At 46.3% G+C, this 20380-nt stretch overlaps 1 protein-coding gene across 1 annotated transcript; it reads right to left on the bottom strand.

The window, feature by feature from the left end:
* Positions 1–866: 866 nt before the first annotated feature.
* Positions 867–10532, bottom strand: MLEC (malectin). Its single transcript, XM_006890435.1, has 5 exons — positions 10183–10532; positions 3487–3665; positions 2612–2788; positions 2449–2506; positions 867–1185 (listed from the first exon to the last, which is right to left on the bottom strand). Exons 1-5 carry the CDS (start codon positions 10412–10414, stop codon positions 956–958), a joined length of 876 nt encoding a protein of 291 aa, XP_006890497.1. The 5' UTR covers positions 10415–10532; the 3' UTR covers positions 867–955.
* Between the last annotated feature and the right edge of the window lie 9848 nt (positions 10533–20380).

Below are 20380 nucleotides of genomic sequence, written 5' to 3'. Positions count from 1 at the left end.
AGGGGCCAGAAAAAGAACTGCTGGCTCAGAGTTCCAGGGAGGGAGGTACCAATAAGGTGAGGTGGTAGAGGATAAGACATTCAAGCAGAAGGAATCCACGTTCTCATGTCTCCTTCCTCCTTGGCAATAACTTAGTGGGCTGGTTGAGAGGAAGAAGAGATTGAAAATGAGCCAGATTAAGGGGGAGGAAAAAAAAAGAGAGGAATTCAAGTCCCCAGCAGGCACTGAAATAAAAATGATTTGTTGGAGTAATAAATCAGAGGCAACTTGAGGACCTGATGCAAACTAATTGTCTTGGATACCAGACAGTCCTCTAACTGGCACACATCAAGGAGACACGCGATGAGGAAGTTCAAACACTTGAGGTGGAGCCATCACTGGATGAAAGTCAGAAAGCCTTTCAAGTAAGAAAGCATCTACCTTTCTTTCCCTTCAAAAAAAAGTCCTCCTTCCTTTGTCTTTACTATACAAATTGTACATTTTCACATACACTCTCAATCTTAGGTCATCTGGAAACTTATTTGGACATAACTTCAGAACGTACCGAACTCCCAGCGCTGTTCTTCTCAGGAACTAAGATGGCATTTCCCTGCTGTTGATTTCGAACCTAAAGAAAGGGAACCATGACTTCTCTGAGCTCAGAGTTCTCTCCGCTAGGTATACAGACTTGGATCCTTGAATAGAATGGATCCAGTTTTACCCTAAGTATCCTAGAGAGAAAAGAGATGGCTGGGGGCCAGCCACAAAGAGAACTGAGACTGAAGCAAGTCTGGGACCAGGTGGTGGACGAGGGCTGCTCTCTACTCATTCGGCCTCTTTTCATCTCCTCTAATTTGTGTGTGTTTTGTTTGTTTGTTTGTTTTCTGTTAATCACTGTGAAAAGCACAGAAACCAAAACCAAGGTGTTGGCTTCTTTCCCATACCCCTCTGCCCTGTTCAGGATGGTAATTGGTTCTCACAAACGGCAGAGGCAGAAAAGGGTTGGAATGAAGACTCCAAAGGCCACCAGGATGGGAAACATGAGGCTGCTGTTGTCCGAGGCGTAGGGGTTGGGCGTGCGGGGGCCCGACTGCACCCGGTTCTTATTGGTCTGTCTTTTGAGATTAGACCCTTCATCATATTCTTCTTCTTCCTCTTCCTCTTCTTTCTTTTCCAATCCTGGATGAGGCTGCAGCTTTGGTACATCTGACATAAGAAAGTAAAAGACCATGTAAAGACCCTTATGAGCCACAAATAAACCAGGACCCAGAGATTCCTGTATCTTAACCAGGGTCCACAGGACAGAGCACTAACAGCACAATTAACCTCTGACCTGCAGCACAGTAGGATCCACAGTAAGCACTGTGTAAAGTAAAATAAATCCTCTTCAGATTTAGCTAAAAAGTAAGGATAGCTCTGCTCACAGGGAGGCTCACGGTATCCCCTACCTGTTCTTCTTGAATTCTGAGAGGACAAGATTCAACAGTGACGATTCAACACCCAAAACTGAGCCTTTTCAAGCACCCTCTGTGTGCTTTTACACAATTCTATCGTATTTCCATCTTCTTCCTTCCCCCTGCACCTCATTCATTCATTCATTCCACTTGGGTTGTACTATTTCTAATATTCTTGTCATCCTGCCCCCTTATTTCACCCACATCCCCTTTTTATTTAATCAGCCACTGAACTGAGGTTGATCTTAATAAGAGTGGTTCCAAAGTGTTGCCCAACCTCTTCCTTAAAAAAATCAAGGACACATTTGTTTGATGGTATGATAACTGCGCTAAATCATTTATCTGTATCCTTCGGAACACCAACACAACAGGATGAGGTCCTTAATGCATTCAGGGTGAGTTGGAAAAGAGGGAGAAAAGCTACTAAGTCACATATTTTCTCTGTAAAAATTAGCTGGGAAGGCAGGCAAGCTTTGTTAATCTAAACTCTAATGGAAAAAATAAACCCTAAGGCTGAATCCCAAGGGCAAGAAGACATTATAAAGAAATTCATGTCCTAGCATGGTCCAGCAACGTTTCAGGCTTTCATCTGTTACTAAAACCTTAAAGGATTCCTCTTTCTGCCTTTTCCTCTCTATTCCCAGAAAACAGATGTCAAACAAAGAAACAGAATAAGGTCACATTTTCAGAGATTCCAAATAACTGTGAGGGTCAGCACATACCAATATAAGTACCACTATCAAGTCTGATTTAACATCGTAGTTAATAGAAATTTGTCCAAGAATAAGCAGCTGATTAATTGGCAGCAAAAACATCTGAACACAAATCAAAGCTGGAGGCTTGTGGCTAACACCATGTTGTATCTCATGACCATCTAGCTGACTGCCCCACAATTTGGCTTTAAACAGGCATTTCCAAAATAGTCACCAGCTAAATTACTTCCCTTAAGGGGTTTCTCAACCACACTCTTCAGAACTTTTCAGAAGTAAAAAACTAGGTCAAAAACAGGACTTACCATCCACTGTTCCAGCCATGATGTAGAGTGCACAGACTTTGGGATTGTCATAGTACCCCTAAGAAACAGGAAACAGTGGTCAGCTCCACAAAGCAGCAAACATCTCGCCTCTACACTCTTCTGAGCCCTTCCTCCATTTTGAGACCAGGGCAGGGAGCATTACCTTGACAAACTCAATGTAGAGCTTCCCTGTGAAGGTAGACACCTCTCCCTGGACGCTCAACTTCCCCTTTCTGATGCTCATAGGGATGATCTCATCGTGGGCTGTGCTGTGCCCAACGCGGTCAAAGATGTCTAAATCCTTCACCACAACGTGGCCATTCAATCGCACATCAAACACCTTCCAGGATTAGAAAAGGAAACAACGTCAAACCCATCCAATTCACAACCTTTTAGCAGTTGGACATCAACTTAACTGAGTTTCAAGATAAAAAATCATTTGAGAAATTACTGGGTTGGAGGCACTTCAGCCCTTTACCTGGACTAAATCAAAACTCCTTCACTGTCAAGGAGACCTCATCCTGGGCTTACGGAACAAAGATTCACACAAAAATGCTCAGCGTGAAAAGAAGGGAATTCACAGGAAAGGACAGAAGAAAGTGTTTATAACAAAGAATGGAGAAATATCCAGTGGGCCTCAGCAGAACCACATGGCAATCAAGAACTAGGATTCTAGCACCGACCTCCAAAGCAGGCTCATGAGCAATGGGACATAACTTGTTGGGGACAGAAAGAATCCAGCTCTTCCTCAAAGCTCATCTGGTTCTCTCTTCTGAAGAGGCTGCTATACTCTCTGGTCTACAGCAGAGGACTGTCTATAAGAGTGGTAACCTCTCAAGGAGCTCTGGTGGCCTAGTGTCAAGAAGCTGTGCCGCAATCTCAAAGGTGCGTGGGTTCAAATTCTCTACTAGATAAGAAGGGGCAATCTTCTCCTGTGCCAGTTGGATCTGATTTGATGGCACACAGCAAGAAAAAAGAAGAAAAAAAAAAGAGTAGTAACTTCTCACCAACCAAGCACAGAGCCTGAAAAGGCCTCACCTTCTGCTGAGACTGTGCAAAGTAGACCTCAGCAAATTTCAACACCAGCACGTAGTCACCCTCTTCCTTAATGGGCACTTCGTAGCCAAAAGTCTCCTCATTGTACCTCTCAGTTTGATACAGGATCTGGTCCTCGGGGTTGGAGCGCAGGATTGGCAGTTTCATGCCATAGTCTGAGGCTAGGGACAAAAGACAAAGAGAAACCACATCAGAGGCAAAGCATAAAAGAAATGCTGAGACCCCAGAACTGCCAGAGGCATTTCTAGGGTAAAGCTAATAACCCACCCTGTGCAAGGGGCCACCCTCTCTGCACCTGGCTCCAAACAGACTGGACACAAAGGATATGAAGGCCATTTCCAAGGAAGAGTAAAATGAAAGAAACCTCACACTAATTACCCCAACAGTCCCCACAGTCTTCTGTGAAGAACTTTTTGAAAACACATTAAAATGACTTTCTCAAAGAATGTGGAAAGTGGTGGGAACAAAACAAATTTACCTCATTATTGGGGGGGGGGGAGGCACTATACTGCAGCTGCCTGGTTTCCTGAGAGGCAGCGCTTCAGAGGAACCTCATAAAACAAGAGGGGTGGCCAAGAAGTCTGTACAAGATGAATTAGACTCCAGGATCTCCCCACCCCCAACCCCATTCAGAAATGCCAGAGTCAAAACCAAACAGGATATCTGATTAGGAAAGTCAGTATTTGTTTTAAGTACAAGTAAGATGCCAACATACATGGTTTTCTACGGTTTTTCTTCACAAAGCTCCAAGGCTGGAGAAGTGATATGTGGACATCAATAGGAAACTTTCTGATTTCCTTTTGATTCCAGAGACTCACTAAACTCCACCTTGCCTACTCTCTGGAATATTCCCCCAGGTAAACCAAAACCAGAAAAAAGCTCCTGACACAGTGCCTGGCACGTAGTAGGCAGGCACTCAGGATCAGGACTGAGCAAACGCAGGCTCTGAAGAAGGGGCCCACACAGTTGAGAGGCTTGCTGCTGTTTCCACAGGTTAGTGCCAGGTGGCCAGGAGAGACACTCTGCTTTGAGATGCTCATACTCCTGGAAGTAAAGGGTCACCTTTTCCTACTTCACAGACCAAGAGCAATAAGGCAAAAATTAAAGTCACTTCCTTGACAGGTGATTAGGCTGTATGTGTACTTCCCCCCATAGAATAAAACTGAAGTCTTAACTCAAATATCAGACACCATCACATTCTAGCCCCACAGATGTCATCTGGAAACTCCTTTTACCCCATCAACACAATGAGGCTCTCCAGGGCTCCACAAACCTACTTTCCAGACTAGATATAGAAACGATTTCTGTACAGAGACTTGTATGCCATCCTGGAATTGAGATTTCAGGTGCACCTTCAAATCTCTGAATTGACTCTGAAGATATCTGGCACACTGAGATCTTGGGAGACCCCCAAAACCAGTTTTCCTAGGAGCTTTACCTTCTGGACCACCAAAATTCCAAAGGATAGAAGACAGCAAAAGGTAAATAACCAAAAGACTCCATGGCTAATTCAAGTCCTCAAAAGCAGAGGTAGAGCTGTTAACACTTGCCAGGAGATCAGAAAGATGATGAGATGGCCCAACAGGAAACTTGCTTCACTTAAATGCCGCCCCCCCCCCTCTCCTCAAGGAACCAAATCAAAGAAGGATAACTGAGTAGCACTACAAAGGACATTCTGCTAACATGCCCCAGCTCTTTCCCAGGCTCAAACAAACCCCCCACAAAACAAAAAAACCATTACCCTGGGGCACAAACCTATAAAGATTAAAGGACTATTTCTCTTCCAACTGAGTTCCAACAATTTCCTTCTTCCACGAGGCCCATGACCCTTATAAATTTGGAACATTAAGTAGATTTGATTTATAGATACAAAGAAAATTCTGAGCATGTGTGTAGAATCCTTTTCCTGTCAGTGGAAAAACTGAGAAACAGGCAGTAATGTAATCTGTGGCAGTCTCAGATCCATCAAGGAAACTCAGCCACGGGAACAAAAACTGCTCAACAACCTTGGAACTACTTTTAACCATTTCCCTTTTAAAGCCCAACTGGCTTTTCCCCAAGAGATCTGCCACATGCAAAGTTGAATTTGCCTACATCCCATGAGATAGAGCAGCAGAAAAACAACAACAACAAAAAAACCCCAACCCAGCCCATTTATTCCTCCCCCTTTAAAGACCTTTACACATTCTCGGCTGACAGATTTCTTCAAAATACAGAGAAATGTACCATCAGCACACTGCTGAACCTGAAGTGATATTGCTTAGGCAGCAAACAAAAGGGAAGAAAGTCAAAGAGCATACATAGTGCCTGCAGCTTCTTAATCCTAGACTATCCATTAGTCTAGCTATTTGGAAAATAATGTCCACTTTCAGAACAACACAGTACTGGTCTGCCACTGATTACATGATGTTGAACAACTTTCTTCCAAGTCTGTTTTCTTACCTGCAAAATGGAGGTATCACCTACAAAGAACATAAACAGTTGCCATGAGCTTAATGGAGCTTCTGGGTGGTGCAATCTGTTAACAAGTTCAACTATGAACTGAAAGGCTGATGGTTTGAGCCTACCAGAAGTACCTCTGGAGAAACCTCCGATGATTCCTTTTTGATAAATCAATCTGTCTTTGAAAACCCCAGAAAGCCCAGTTCTGTTCTGACACGGGGTAGCCTTAAGTCACGATCTACTCCAAGGTAATTGGTTAGAGTTTAATACAGTATCTCACATAGAGATACAGACAGACATGGAGGTCTATTAGTCAAGTAAGCAAAGAATAAGTACTAAATAAACACTTCCACCTTAGGGAGTTTAGGGAATGGAAGTAATAACACTTAACTAGAATATTATGCTCTGGTTTGTAGTCCACAGAGAGTGCCACAGCTAACCCAAAGGCCACGCATCCCTGAAGGTTCAAATCCACAAACACTTTTAAGAAAGAAATCTCCCCTGTGATTTACAGCCTGAGAAAACCCACAGAGGGGACCAGCTATGAGTCGATTCCAACTCAGTGACAATGAGCAGTGGGCCCGTATCACAGCTGTGAGCTGCAGAAATGAGCCAAAAGAGCAAGACACTATCCTAAACAAGACCCCGGTGGCGTCTCTGGGTCCTTCTACATGGCTCACCAACATCCTCACATGGGACCACTAGATTATTCCCCATCACTTCTTTCTCAAGCAAGCCCATTTTGTTTGTTTTTTGTTAAAGTGAGGCCAATCTCATAAAATTATCCTGCTCTACTAGGGTGACCTGCCTCTTTAAATGGCAGAACAGGGACAGAACTGCAGACAAATCCTGTGGCCTTAAACAAATCTGACATATCAGGGACTTCTATCTCTCCAGCTTCTGGCTTGCTCCCAGAAGGTCAAATCCTTCCCCCTCGCTGAAGGGAAGGGTGCCCAGGAAAGGGTCTCCTTGACGATAGAGAATCAGTAATCTAATAAGCTCAGGCCCACAGCCAGGATTTTTCCCCCTCTTCTGGAACTATTTTCCACCCTACTTTTAATTCTAGTAAAAGGTCATCATGCAAGGAAAGGATAGAGACACTTTAACCTTACACTGGATAGAAGTTTTCTGAGCTCATGCATGTCACAGGCTTCTAAAGTGTGGGAAGTCTTACAGAGAAGAAAAACACGGCTCAGAGTGAAGTGGATTCTTCAAGGTCATATACACTGATTGGCAAACACCTTTCTCTGAAAAGACAGCCTCCTAAAAACAATACAAGTTCTGTGCCCAGGCCAAATAACCAGGTCTTTCCCCAGTCAGGAGTCCAGTGCAGCAGCAACCCAGAACGTGCTGAAATCCAGAATCCCAAGGTAAACACTTCTAAACCACTCTCCACACTTCCACAGGATGGAGGAGCCATCTCCAGGCTGCCAGCGTCTCCGACGAGCAGTAGCTATCCTCCGAGAAGAAGCCAAATTCGCTAAATTAATTGCCTATGAAAATATAAGCCACCAGGTGCCCTGTGCCTCTTACAGTCACAAGGCAAACACTACAGAGAAACAGCAAGTTCAAAAGCAGGCCAGAACCTTATCTGGCCTAACTTGGCAACAAATACCTGAATTCATTCAACACAAAAGGAACTCTCTTTCAGCATGCTAGAAATATCTTGCACGTGGGACAAGAAATCTGTACATATCTTACTGCAGTTAGTGTAAACAGCTGCATGAGGCTAGGGTCTCCACATACCTGGCACACCCTGCTTGAAACAGCGGAGGAGAGTCAGAGGAGAGCCAACAGCTGCGCTTCCCTTGGCAGGGTAGACTCCTTAGCACAGAAAGAAACAGAAAGCTCTGCCTTGTATCAGTGGCAGCTTCAACAGTCTCGGCCCCTGGTTTATATGATTTTTAGGGGCCATCAAGTAGATTACCACGTATACCAACACCACGTGACAGAGTAGAACTTCCCCAAAGGGTTTTCGGAACTGAGATCTTTACAGGGGCTAATCGCCAGATCTTTCTCCTGTGGTTCAGCTGAGTGGGTTCAACTAGCCTTTCAGTTAGCAGCCAGTTGTTTAACTGTTACATCACCTGGGCTCCCTGACCTGCAAAAATGTTACTCCTAAAAACCTACTAAGGGCAATGTTCCAATAGACGGGTACAAACCACCACCTCCCACCAGCCTCATCAGGCCTTAAAACTGCTACAACTCATACCCAGATCCTCAGACAGAAGAGATCAAGGGGCCTCTGTTGATATACATTGACACAGTGGCTCATGTAAAGGTAAACCCTCCAGCATTAAATCTAGTATCGTTTCTCCTAACAGTACCTGCTCTGATAAACTCCTCCTACAGAATTATAATACACCATGTGCCAAGAAGTCAAAGGCAGGAGCCTGGCTGATTGCTGACCAGTCTTAAAAAAAAAACAAAAACACAAAAAAACAAAACCAAGACAGACATTTTTTGTGTACCAGCACCAGCAAATTAAAACCAGAATACTTTCTGAATCAGGGCAGGACAGTACCTGGAGACTACACCTGAGTCAAGGCTTTACTCTTCTTGCACAGTAGGCCTAACAGGGCAAGATAAAGCCTGTGATCTGCTAAGCGCAAAAAAGCCTTATCTGCCCACTCTCCACCGTGCCTATTTCAAGAGGCAAAGTCCACAAACCGCCTCTTGAGTTTCCTCCAGGGCTCCTTCCTCCCTGCCCAAACCAACTGGGAAAGAGGAAGGGTCCAGGATGAAGATAGTAATGACCTTCTGCTGTAAAGCCTGCCTTTGGCTGCCATTACAGCCTCTAAAGACTGGGGCCCTGACTCAGCTGAACCCAGGCTACAGCGACCTACATGCCAGCACTCAAATTCCAGGACAAACACTGAACCTCAAAAAACAGCCCTGGGTCCCCAGACCCTCACGTGTACAAACGAGATCAATTTCAGGACGTGGCAAACCGACTTAGAGCCATGCTAAACACTTGATAGAGTAACAGCCAAGCAGCCAATCTGGAATTCACGGAGAAAGAAAAAAGTCTGTCTCTCCCAGTTGCCTGGAGCAGCATGCTGCCAATTCCGCAGCCTTGCAATCCAGCCCGAGGTGGATTTGAACCACAGACCTTTTGTGTTATAGCTGAACACTTGAATCACTGTGCCACCGGGGACTCCTCTGAACCATGAGGCAAAGGAATGCCTCCTTCAGCCCCACTTTGCAAACCCAACTGGAAAAGAAAGCGACAGGCGTGCAGATTGACCCTAACGACTGCTGGGGGAGGGTGGTAGGGGGGAGCCCACCACCGCAGAAGCCCACGCTCAGTCCGCTCAGTCCCAAGGACTGGGCTTCATCTACTAGGTCCAGAGTGGGGGACAAGGCTTCTTCTGCATTTCAAAGCAGCTTCCCGGGGCAATGCTTAACCAACTTTGAAAACCGTGCAGCCTCATTTAAAAATTTAAAAAAAAAAAAAAGGGACACGGCAGTTGCTCAACCAGTTCACCAAAAAAAGAAAAAAAATCCAACCCAAAAACCCTCTCTTTGACCATCGGATGGAATCAGACCTCCTCGTGGGGCCACTTTGGGGCTTGTTCCATGACGTCTCACAGGGCGAATATTCAGACCATACCCTGGGGGGCTGGGGGGCCCGGCGGTCACCTCCCTGCAGCCCCCCGCGAGCAGGAGGGCTGCAATGTGACCACTGCCCGGGGCAGCCGACAGCTTGGGCTTCTTAGCACAGAGATTTCTCGCTCGGAGGGGGAGGGGGAGGGGGCAGCGGAGGAGGAGGCTGCAATCAAACTTTCCTGGCCCATCGTCCCCTAAAACTCCTTTCTCTCCTGGCGGAGCCTCAAGCCCCGCTCCTGCGAGACCGAAGCAGGGGAAAGGGGCGGTTTTCGGGGTCGCCGGGAATCGGACCACGAGCAGGAGCGGCGCCAGGGGCCGCGGCGATGACCCCCGACCCCGGGGAGGGGCGCGAGATGGCAAGAGGTCGTCGCCCCCCGTCTTTACGTCCCCAGCTTGGGGGTGGGGGAGCGAGAAGGTGAAAGGTCACGAGCAAGCAAGCCGCGAGCTCCCAGAATAACTTCTCGCCAACTCTCTGCCTCAATGGCTCTCGGCAGCGCCAGGTCCCGCGGTCCCCGGGTGGGGAGGTCCCCGGGGAGGGTCTCCGCTCCGAGACGTGGTCGCGCGGCCCACAACCCTCGGTGCCCGGCAGGCCCGGGAGCCCCGCGGGCTCGGCCGAGGGGCTCTCACCTCGGCCCACCCGGCCCTCCAAAGGGTCCTTGCGGAAGTGGATCCCGTGCACATCCACATGCGCTTCGCCGCCCGCGTTGACGGCCCAAATGACGCTGTCGGGCAGCCCGGCCCCCGCCAAGCCGGCCACGCCGAGCTCCGGCCCCCGGAGCGCCGGCAGCGGCAGCAGCAGCAGCAGCAGCAGTCGCAGGAGCGCCACCGCAGCTCCCTCAACCGCCCGGGCCTCCAGCATGGCGGGCACCACCGCGGGGGGCAGCCCCCGCCGACCCTCGTCCTCGTCTGGCCACCAGGCCACCCCGGACTCAGAGAAACAGCGCCACGGGCTGCTCTGCCTCAGCAAACGGGGACATATCGCTATCAGGCCTCCTTCTGCTCGGCCAACAGTGCCGCCTCCCACCTCAGGAACAACCTACCCCGCCGCCCTGCCTCCCGGCCACCGCCTACAGCCAATCAGCGCCCGGCCCTCATTAATTACCCACCACCCCGCCGAGTGCTGCCAGCCCATTGGCTGCCAGGCGCGCGAGGGGGCGTGGCCACTCGCAGGCTCTGGCCCAACCATCAGGCCAGAGACGGAGCGCGCGCAGAGGGAGGGAGTTCGGTTGAAGCGGCGGTTCGATGCGGAAGTGGCGGAGTGCAGCACCCAGGCGGCCCCGGAATCCCGCTGCTGAATGGGGAAGGTGGCCTGGGGGGGAAGGTTTAGGATAGGGCGCACTGACACGTAGCCAGCACTTCCGGCGCCCCAGACTTGGGACCTAGAGGGGGCGTTGCCCATTTTCCCGCCCCTTCATTCTTTTTCGGAGACATGAACATTCTCCTCCTTCTCTAGCAGGAGAAGCAATGGACATTTTCTGAACTGGAAGGCTTTCCCCGGGTAAGGTAAAGGACCCACTGGCCCCTACAAAGACCACATGCACGGGTCCTCCGGACACAATCCCACGAGGACGAGACCACGCCCCCACCCCTTAGCAGGCTTGGGGCTAGTGGTAGCGTCCAGACAGCCGTCCAATCAGAAGGCTACAACGCAGCGGAAACGCGTGGCCTTTTGGGGGAGGGACTCTAGGCTGCGTGGGTTTCTATGGCGACGGCCAGGCTGGCATCAGTAGCAGAGGGGCGGGGGCGGGGCTTCCCCTGGCCTAGTGTAGAAGGCCTGGTGCTGGGCACCGGCAGGGACGGCGGTACCCTGCCCGGTCACTGCCCTTTGGTAATTCATCCAGAGTTCTCCTGCTCTTGGCGATCTCTGTGCTACGGTGACTACCCAAAATTCCATTTTACAGATAAGGCAAACTGAGGCACGAAACGAGGCAGGGTCTTGCTTAAGGGTCACACCTCGAAGTTAAGACAGAAATCCATTCAACAAATATGGTATTATCGAGCACTTGCTATTATTGTTACCCGATTAAAAAGATTTGTTTACCTGAAATTAAAATTTAACTGGGTTTCCTGGATTTTGACAACCCTACCTACTATGTGTCAAACAATGAACTGTATATGCAGCAGTGAACAAAAAAAATACATCCAGAACACGAAGGGGCAGGGGAGGATCTTGGGCTTTGAACACCCCGCCAATCAATCAGTTTGGAACAGTGAGAAGTATTCTAAAGAAACAACCTTCAGATAACCAGTAAATACAAGAAGAAATGGTCAAGATCATTAACTATTACCAAATGCCCTAGGGTCAGAACTGACTCACAGCCTGGTTTTCAGAGGCTGTAAATCCTACAGGAGGGGATTTCCTATCTTTTTTCTACGGAGAAGCTGGTGAATTGTGGTACGCCTTGGATTGGCAAGAACATTTCTCTCTTACCATTAAGCCAACAGAGCTTCCGCAAACGATTAGACAGATGCAAACCAGAACAATGAGATACTACCTCATTCCAGCAACAATAGAAAGTTAAGTAAGACAGTAAACAATGCTTGGGCAGGGTGTGGAGTGATTAGAACACTCATATAAAACTCATGGCAATGTAAAATGGCACAACCACTGGGGAAAACTGGCACTGTCTTTAAAAGTTGTAAATAGAAATATCTGAAACACAGTGTGAGTGTAAGAATGTGTGAAATGCAATCTACATGGGTAATACACAATCTGTAAGAATTTTGTATGCAAACTAAAAATATTAAAGTTTTGGTGGTTGGTGTTGAGTGCCATCAAGTCATAGATGACTCATAGTGACCCTGTGAACGAAAGACCTGAACACTTGTAAAACTATCTTTTCTCCAAGTTCATAGAGTTTCTGGAGGCAAGCTATTTCAGAAGTGAATGCCACTCCTGCATCCAAGCTTGTTTTAATCAGGGTTTAATCCACCAAACACTGTCCACCATCAATAACCATTCTCACATTTGACACATCGGTGTCACAGTGTTCAGCTTCACAGCAACCAGGAGTTACCTCTAAGAAATATCATTTGATCTAGCAATGCCACTATTAGAGGATATACACTAGGTATATATTGTAAAGACCATACCAACTACAGGACATAAAAGGCATACCTATGTTCTATTCAGCTTTCACAGTAGCAAAGAGATGGAAACAACCGAAGTGTCCAATCAGTAGATGAAGGGATAAACTGATACAGACACACAAAGGAATGCTATGCTACACTAAAGAATAATAAATTCTAGGGGAGCTCTGGTGGCCTAGAGGCAAGAAGCTGCACTGCAATCCCAGAAGCTCATGGTTCAAATCCACCAGATGCTCTGCTGAGAAAGGAGGGACAATCTCCTGTACCAGTCAGATCCGATTTGACGGTACACACACACAAAATAATAAAATAATAAAAATTTTTTAAAAAATACATTAAAAAGAATAATAAATTCTTAAGACACTGCATAACATGGGTAAATATGGTAGACATAATGCTGAGTTAAATAAATCAGTAATCAAAGGACAAATATTGTATGAGTGTATGGATATAAAGCTAAAGAAATTTTTACACACAGAAGGAAACATTTTTGGATGGTTACTAGAGATGGGAAGTGGGGGGTGGAAATCAGTGAATTGAGAGAAGGCACATATTAAGATGAGTGTAGGAAAAGCGATATAATGAAGGGATTGTTGTTGTTGTTTGATGCCATCGAGTCGTAGACGACTCATAGCGACCCTATGAATGAACGGCCTGAGCATTGTTCGTACATAGAGTTTCCGGAGGCAAGCCATTTCGGAAGTGGATGCCGCTCCTGCTTCCAGGCTTGGTTCAGTCAGGAAGCTCCAGCTAGCACTGTCCACCATGAGTACCCATTAACACGACTGGCACATCACTGTCACAGTCTAATGAAGGGATAGTCAACACAGTAACACTAAAAGAAAGAAAAAGAAGACAAAAGCAGAGTTTGGAAATGAGTGAGGTAGCTTTGAGAGGTGTCTGTCCCATCCTAATCCACTTCTTTCCCCTATTTGGCAAACATCTGGCCTTGTTTCCCCTATAAGCCTCTTTCCCAGCTCAAGCCCGGCACTATTGTTGTTGCTGTTTTGTACCATTGAGTCAGAATTAACTCATACAGACCCTCCAGTGGGTTTTCAGAGGCAGTTGATCTCTCATAAGATTTACTGCACACAACAACCACTCAATCACCCAGGAGATTACCCATCTTTCCCCCTGCAGAGCAGCTGGTGGATCTGAACAACCTACCTTTGGGTTGACAGTGCGACTTCGTTCCACTGAGTTCCTGGGCACCCTGTACTAGGTATTCTAATTCCACTTTTTCTGAAAATTGTCATCTCTGGAGGAGGGTGACAATACAGAGCTTGGCTATCCCTCAGGGTCAAGGTACAAAAGAGGGGACATGAGGACAAAGAAGTGATGTGATTTCCAGTTGGCCTGCAGAATCTTTGTTCTGGTCATAAACTACATCATCTTCAAGAGCTCAAGTTTACTTATCTTCAAAGCAGTTTAGTTTAGTCCATCCCAGATTAGACCATTGAGGAGACCTCAGCTAACCTACCCCCAAACCTGCTCCCAGTCCTGGGATCTTTGGTCACCACAGGAAGTGAATAAGAAACCTGACAAGCCCCCATTGGGCTCCTGCTGTACAGCAGTATAATGGAGTCAACTTAGATAAAAGACAAACGCGCTTTGTTGAATAGAGGCAACCCAGCCAAATGGGGAAAGGCCTGTTGTCACAGAATGAAAATGATGCCTCCACCTGACCAGGGAAAAAGGGGTATCCTTTTTTAAAAACTGTGGTTTGAGTGGAAGTTTACGAAGCAGATTTTTTTTTCATATACATTTTGTTTGAGAGGGCTACATTCTTGTACTGTTGGACCAGGAACTAAAGGTTACAAAATTAATAATTGGCTGAAAGACCATCAGGGGAGTTTAAGGCGGGAGAACTTGGCAGGAATTGGTGCATAGCCTGTAAGTGGTCTTACGTGATTGGTTAAAGATACATGCCTTTCCGTTTATTACAGGGTACTCCTAGGGCAGTGACAAGACAGGTTTTCCTGGTGACCTATTAATAGTTTCTTTATGGAAACAGACTGTCATATCTTTGTCCTGCAGAGTAGCTGGTGGGCTTGAACTGTTGGACGTTAAGTTAGCAGCTTGATTGCTTAACCATTGCACCACTTGTTGTTGTTGTTAAGTGCCGTCAAGTCGTAGATGACTCTTTGAAACCCTATAAAAGAAAGACCTGAACACTTGTATAACTTTCATCGTTTCTCTAAGTTCATAGAATTTCCTGAGGCAAGCTATTTCAGAAATGGATGCCACTTCTGCTTCCAAGCCTGTGTTAGTCTGGGAGCTCCACCACTGTCCACTATGGGTGACCACTATCTCATTTGTCACATCAGTGTCACAGTGTTCAGCATCACAGCAACTAAGAGTTACCTCTGTACAGTAAATAGACCAGTGCTATACCACTTAGAATGTTTGACCAAAAACAATTAAAATCAGGCCTGAGGGCCGTAGATTAAAATCACCCACCTTTGGATTGCACCACTAGGGCTCTTTACAATTCACTGCTATTGAATCATTCTGATTCATTGCTGACCCTTCAGTGGGTTTTCTGAGACTGTAAATCTTCAGAGAGGAGATTGCCCATCTTTTGTCCACTAAGCTCCTGTTAGATTTAAACCATCAGAAGATGCATCACCTATGAATTTAGCAGCACAAATATCTACCAGTTACTCTACAGAGGCAATGAGTTTAAGTTTGAGGAGTTTTTATTAGTAAAGTGCCTCAGTCATACCATTCAAACAAAACAAAGGGATACTGCATGATTTTAAAATCAGGAAAGTTGTGCATGAGGGTTGTATCTATTCCCTGTACTGAACAAATCATTCCAGAAGCTAGATGTAAGCTAGATGTTATGAAGGGAGCCCTGGTGGCCTAGCAGTAAGGAGTTGTGCTGCCAATCCAGTTTGAATTCACCAGCTTCCTGCCTTTGAAAACCTGTTGGAGGATCAGCTTTCAGCCAGTTCTGACTTGATGGTGCATAACAACAAAACCAACACATTCTATAAAGAAGAATGTGGCATCAAAACTAGAGGAAGATTCATCAGCAATCTGGGTTAATGCAGATGACACACCTGGGTTGCAGAAAGTGAACAAAACTTGACACATTTACTGAAGATCACCTCAACATCAAGAAAACAAAAATCCTCACAACTGCATAATAGATGGAGAAAAGAATGATGTTGTCAAGGTTTATTTTACTTGAATTCATAATACCTATGGTAGCAACAGTCAAGGACTCAAAAGAGTTGTTGCACTGGACAAATCTGCTATTAAGAATGACTTTAAAGTTGTAAAGAGCAAGGATATCAGCTCAAAGACTAAGGTGTGCCTGGCCCAAGTAATGATATTTTCAATTGTTTCACAAGCATGTGAAAGTGTGAGAATGAATAAAGAAGATCAAAGAAGAATAGATGCCTTTGAATTGTAGTATCAACAAATATTATTCAGTATCCCAAGGAATAAACATATCTGGCTTGGAGAAAGTGCAACCAGGATGCTCCTTAGATGCATAAGACATGTTGTCAGGTGGAGACAATCCTTGGTTAAAAAGAGATTGTTGTTGTTGTTATGTGCCGTCAAGTCGCCTGCGACTCATAGCGACCCTATGTACAACAGCCCTAAACTCCGCTCTGTCCTGTGCCAATCGCACTGTCTCTGACACTCCCATCCCAATTATCCCAGTCACTGAATCAATTCACCTCATAGAGGGCCTTCCTCTCCTGTGCTGTCCCTCCACCCTCCCAAGCATGATGTCCCTCTCTAAGGACCGGTCTCTCCTCACAACATGTCCAAAGTATGTTAGACGGAGCCTCAGAATCTTTGCCTCCAAGGAGCCACCCGGTTTAACCCTTTCCAGGACAAATCTGTTTGTTTTCCTAGCAGTCCATGGTATTCTCAATACTCTTCTCCAGCACCACAGCTCAAAGGCATCAATTCTCCTTCTATCCTCCTTGGTCATTGTCCAACTCTCTGATGCATAACAAGTGATTGCAAAAACCATGGCCTGTATCAGACGCACCTTAGTCTCCAAAGAGATACAATTGCTCTTCAGCACTTTGGAGAGGTCCCGAACAGCAGACTTTCCCATGGCAATGCGCCTTTTAATTTCCTGGCTGCTGTGCTGGGAAAAATAGCAAAAGTGAAGAAGACTGTCAATGAGCTGGATTGTAACACGGTGACTGCCACTGTGTGCAGGCTATATGCACAGTGACACACGGGCTGAGCCTGGGGGGAGACTGTGATGATGGCACAGGATGGGGCAAGAATTCATTGTGTCGTGGCTGGAAGGTGCAATGGCCTCAGTGCTCACTTTAGGGAAAGTCCTCCTGTCTGTTTCTAGAAGTCCATTGTAAAGATCAATCGATAATGCTGTGTGCCACCACTCTTCCAGCACATCATGCATTCGTGTGATTTTTTGGTTGGTTTGTTTTTTCTTGCTATGTACCATTTATTCAGATCTGACTGGCACAGGAGGAGATTGACCATCTGGTGCATTCAAATCCTGCTTCTTTGGGATTGCAACACAGCTTCTTGCCACTAGGCCACCAGAGCTCCCTACAAGCACGCGCTTGTTGAAACATTTCTCTCAGGTAAAATATAGACGTGCAGAAAACGAAACATGTCAGGTTAACATGCTCAGCTGGTAACCAAAAGATTACAGGTTTGAGTGTATCCACCCACAGGCGCCTTGGGAAAGGTCTGGGTATCTACTTCAGAGGTAAAAAGGAAAAGAAAAGAAAAAGCAGTCATTGAAAACCCTTTGGAGGACAGCTTAGTTAATTCATATGAGGTCATCATGAGTTAAAATTAAAAAATAACAAAAACAAAAAAACGCCCCAGAATGGCAACTGAGTTGGTAAAAGAAATTCTGAGGTTCTGAGGTTCTGGAAATAGGATGAGTATGGAGTCTGCACCAGACAGCCTGGGATCCATGCCTGGGTCTGCCATTTATTCCCTGTTGTGTGGCCCTGGGGTGGGTAGAGAGATGGGAGGGTGGGGATGGGCGTTGTGTGTAAATTAGTTTTCCAGTTAAAAATGTATCCCTTCTCTTGGTTTGTTTTATGACCTTACTTGCAATCCCTCCCTCCTTCCTCCCTGGGTACCCCACTCCTCTGTCCTTTCCTGCCCCTTTCCTGCATTCAGTTTGGTTTTGTGACGACTTCTGCACTTGCATCTGGTACAGTTGATGGTCCTGAGGATTCTGGACTTGTTCCTTCCAGGTATTCTGTTGACTTTATAGTTCTGTCTATTTGGGGGGGAAAGGTGATGGCTGGGGATGGGTTTAACTCCAGGCTGGACGGGGGCCTATGGTCCACAGTTTCAGGGGCTCCATTAGTCTCTATCAGATCTATAAGTCTGGCCTTTTTATCACGTGACATTTTTCTTGGGATCCTGACCAGTCAGCCGTGGTAGCAGCATCTAGTCCTTCTGGTCTCAGAGGCTGTTGTTCACGGTCTGTTAGTCCTTTGCACTAATTTATTTTCTGAGTCTTTGCTTTTTCTTGACTCTCCTTTGCCCGGAAGGTTCATTGTTGCATCTCAGATGGTTACTTACAAGCTTTCAAGACTTGGGCAAATTAGTTTACCTCTGAGTCTCACTTTCCTCACAGCAAAGTAGAGATAACAGTACTTGCCTCCAAGGGTAGATATGAGAATGGTGCATGGCCAGATAGTATTCTGCCTATATACAGGGTCACGAGGAGTCAGAAGTGACTCGAAGGCACCTAACAACAACAGTGCAGCTATCTGACTCAGCAGTCCTGCAGGAGGAAATGACCCATCCTTCTCCTGTGGAGCAGCTGGTGGATTCTAACTGCCTGCCTTCAGGATTGCAGCGCAGCTTCTTGCCACTAAGCTACCAGAGAGCTCCCATCTACCCATTCGCGGAATGCTGTTGTTAGGTGGTGTTGAGTTGGCTCCGATTCAGTGACCCTGTGGACAACAGAGCAAAACTTGTCCGATCCTGTGCTGTCCTCACAAGGGCTGCTGCGAATGAAACCCATTGTTGCAGTCACTGTGCTGATGCATCTTGTGCAGCGTCTTTCTCTCTGATCCTCCATTTTTCCAAGCACGATGTCCTTCTCCAGGGATTGGCTCCTCCTTATAAGATAGGATTTCATTCAAGCACACAAAAAAAGAATGAATTACTGCTATGTGCCCAACATGATAAGCCCTGAAAACATGCTAAGTGAAAGAGGCCAGGGACACGCTTTCTCAAAAAGTTGCAAATAAAATAAAAAACAAAGTTGCAAATAGAAATACCATTTGACCCAGCAATTCCACTACTGGGAATTTACCCTAAAGAAACCATAACTGCCACCCAAACAGATATATGCACACCCATGACGAATGGACAGAGAAGCTCCATACAATGGAATACTATACAGCACTGTAAAACAAGAAAATCATGAAATATTATACAAAATGGGTGACACTGGAGGACATTACGCTGAGTGAAAAATCAGTCACAAAAATATTGCATAGGGCCACTGTTGTAAAATGGGACTGCCATTGGGGTTGAGGGAAAAGGAGGGGAGGAATAATGTATACTGCATTGAAACAGATGAGGGAGAGAACTGTTTAAAAGGAATTTATGATTGGGTATTACTGTCACTACAGAAGTCCAGAATGAAGGCTGCACAGTGCAGTGGACTTGGGGATGGGGGAGGGATTGTGTAACAATTAAAGAGTTTTAATTTTCAAGTAGAGGAGTGAATTGGGGGGGAGGTGGTGGGCAGGGAGAAAAGTGCAACAATAAATGACTGGAAACCCTAAGTCTCTGTAAAGTTTCATTAAAATTAATTTTCAAAGAAAAGAAAAGAAAGAGGCCAGGGACAATATTTACACAGACGCGTTGCTGTTGAGCTGGAACCAGCACAGAGCCGAGCCCACAGTGGGTCTTCAGAAAGCTGTAAATCGTATGGGAGGAGATTGCCCATCGAGTTCGCAAGTTGCTGGTGGATCCAAACCAGCAGAGACTCACCACCTTTGGGTGAGCAGTGCTCCTCCCTACGGACCACCCACCCGAGCCCCCAGGTACAACAGGCCACAGGCTCTAGTGATTCCATTGATACAAAATGTGCAGAGTAGGTAAGCCTATAGATACAGAAAACAGATCAGCAGTCCCAGGGGAACAGGGTCGATGGAAGGGAAGTTGGGAGAGGAGAACGAAATCGAGTTTTGGCATTTGTTTTTTGAGGTAATGAAAATGTTCCAAAATTAGTTGTGGTGTACCTCAGTAGCTACAAGACAGAGCCTCATCTGAGGGAGCCTGGTTTGGGGGCAGTTCTGGGGACAAAGGGTGATAGTACTAGAAGGGTCAAATTTCTAGCAGCTGAGGGGTTATTGGGTGCAGAGCCCAGGCCCAGGATTGGGGTAGGGAGAGGAGACAGAATTAAAGTCTCAGTGGCCAAGTCAGACTAGAGGACCTGACCATAATTGTTGCCACCTTGAATTGCCTCCAATTCATGGTGACCTTGTGTCTTCGGAACGTTGTCTGGTCCTGGGACAACTTCATGATCCTTGTTATATTTCAGTCCACTGTGGAAGCCTTTCTGTCAGTCCATCTGTCTGAGGGTGTCCTTCATTTCTGCTGACCTACTTGACCAAACGCGCCTTTTTCTAGCCATGGATCTTTCCTGATGATGCTTCCAACATGAGCTGATACCTCAGTGACCTCATGTCCAAGAAACATCGTGGTTACATTTCTCCTAAAACCAATTTGTCCATTCTGTTGGCAGTCC

This window comes from Elephantulus edwardii, unplaced genomic scaffold (genome assembly GCF_000299155.1).
Source record: "Elephantulus edwardii isolate Elephantulus edwardi_28Jun2011 unplaced genomic scaffold, EleEdw1.0 scaffold00089, whole genome shotgun sequence".
Taxonomy (NCBI): domain Eukaryota; kingdom Metazoa; phylum Chordata; class Mammalia; order Macroscelidea; family Macroscelididae; genus Elephantulus; species Elephantulus edwardii.
This window is presented reverse-complemented; position numbering and strand designations above follow the sequence as displayed.

Coding starts and splice junctions, on each gene's coding strand:
- MLEC (XM_006890435.1), bottom strand. CDS start 10,414: ATGCTGGAGGCCCGGGCGGTTGAGGGAGCTGCGGTGGCGCTCCTGCGA. Junction 3,666..10,182: donor GGAGGGCCGGGTGGGCCGAG/GTGAGAGCCCCT, acceptor TTTTGTCCCTAG/CCTCAGACTATGGCATGAAA. Junction 1,186..2,448: donor CATGGCTGGAACAGTGGATG/GTAAGTCCTGTT, acceptor TTCTTATGTCAG/ATGTACCAAAGCTGCAGCCT.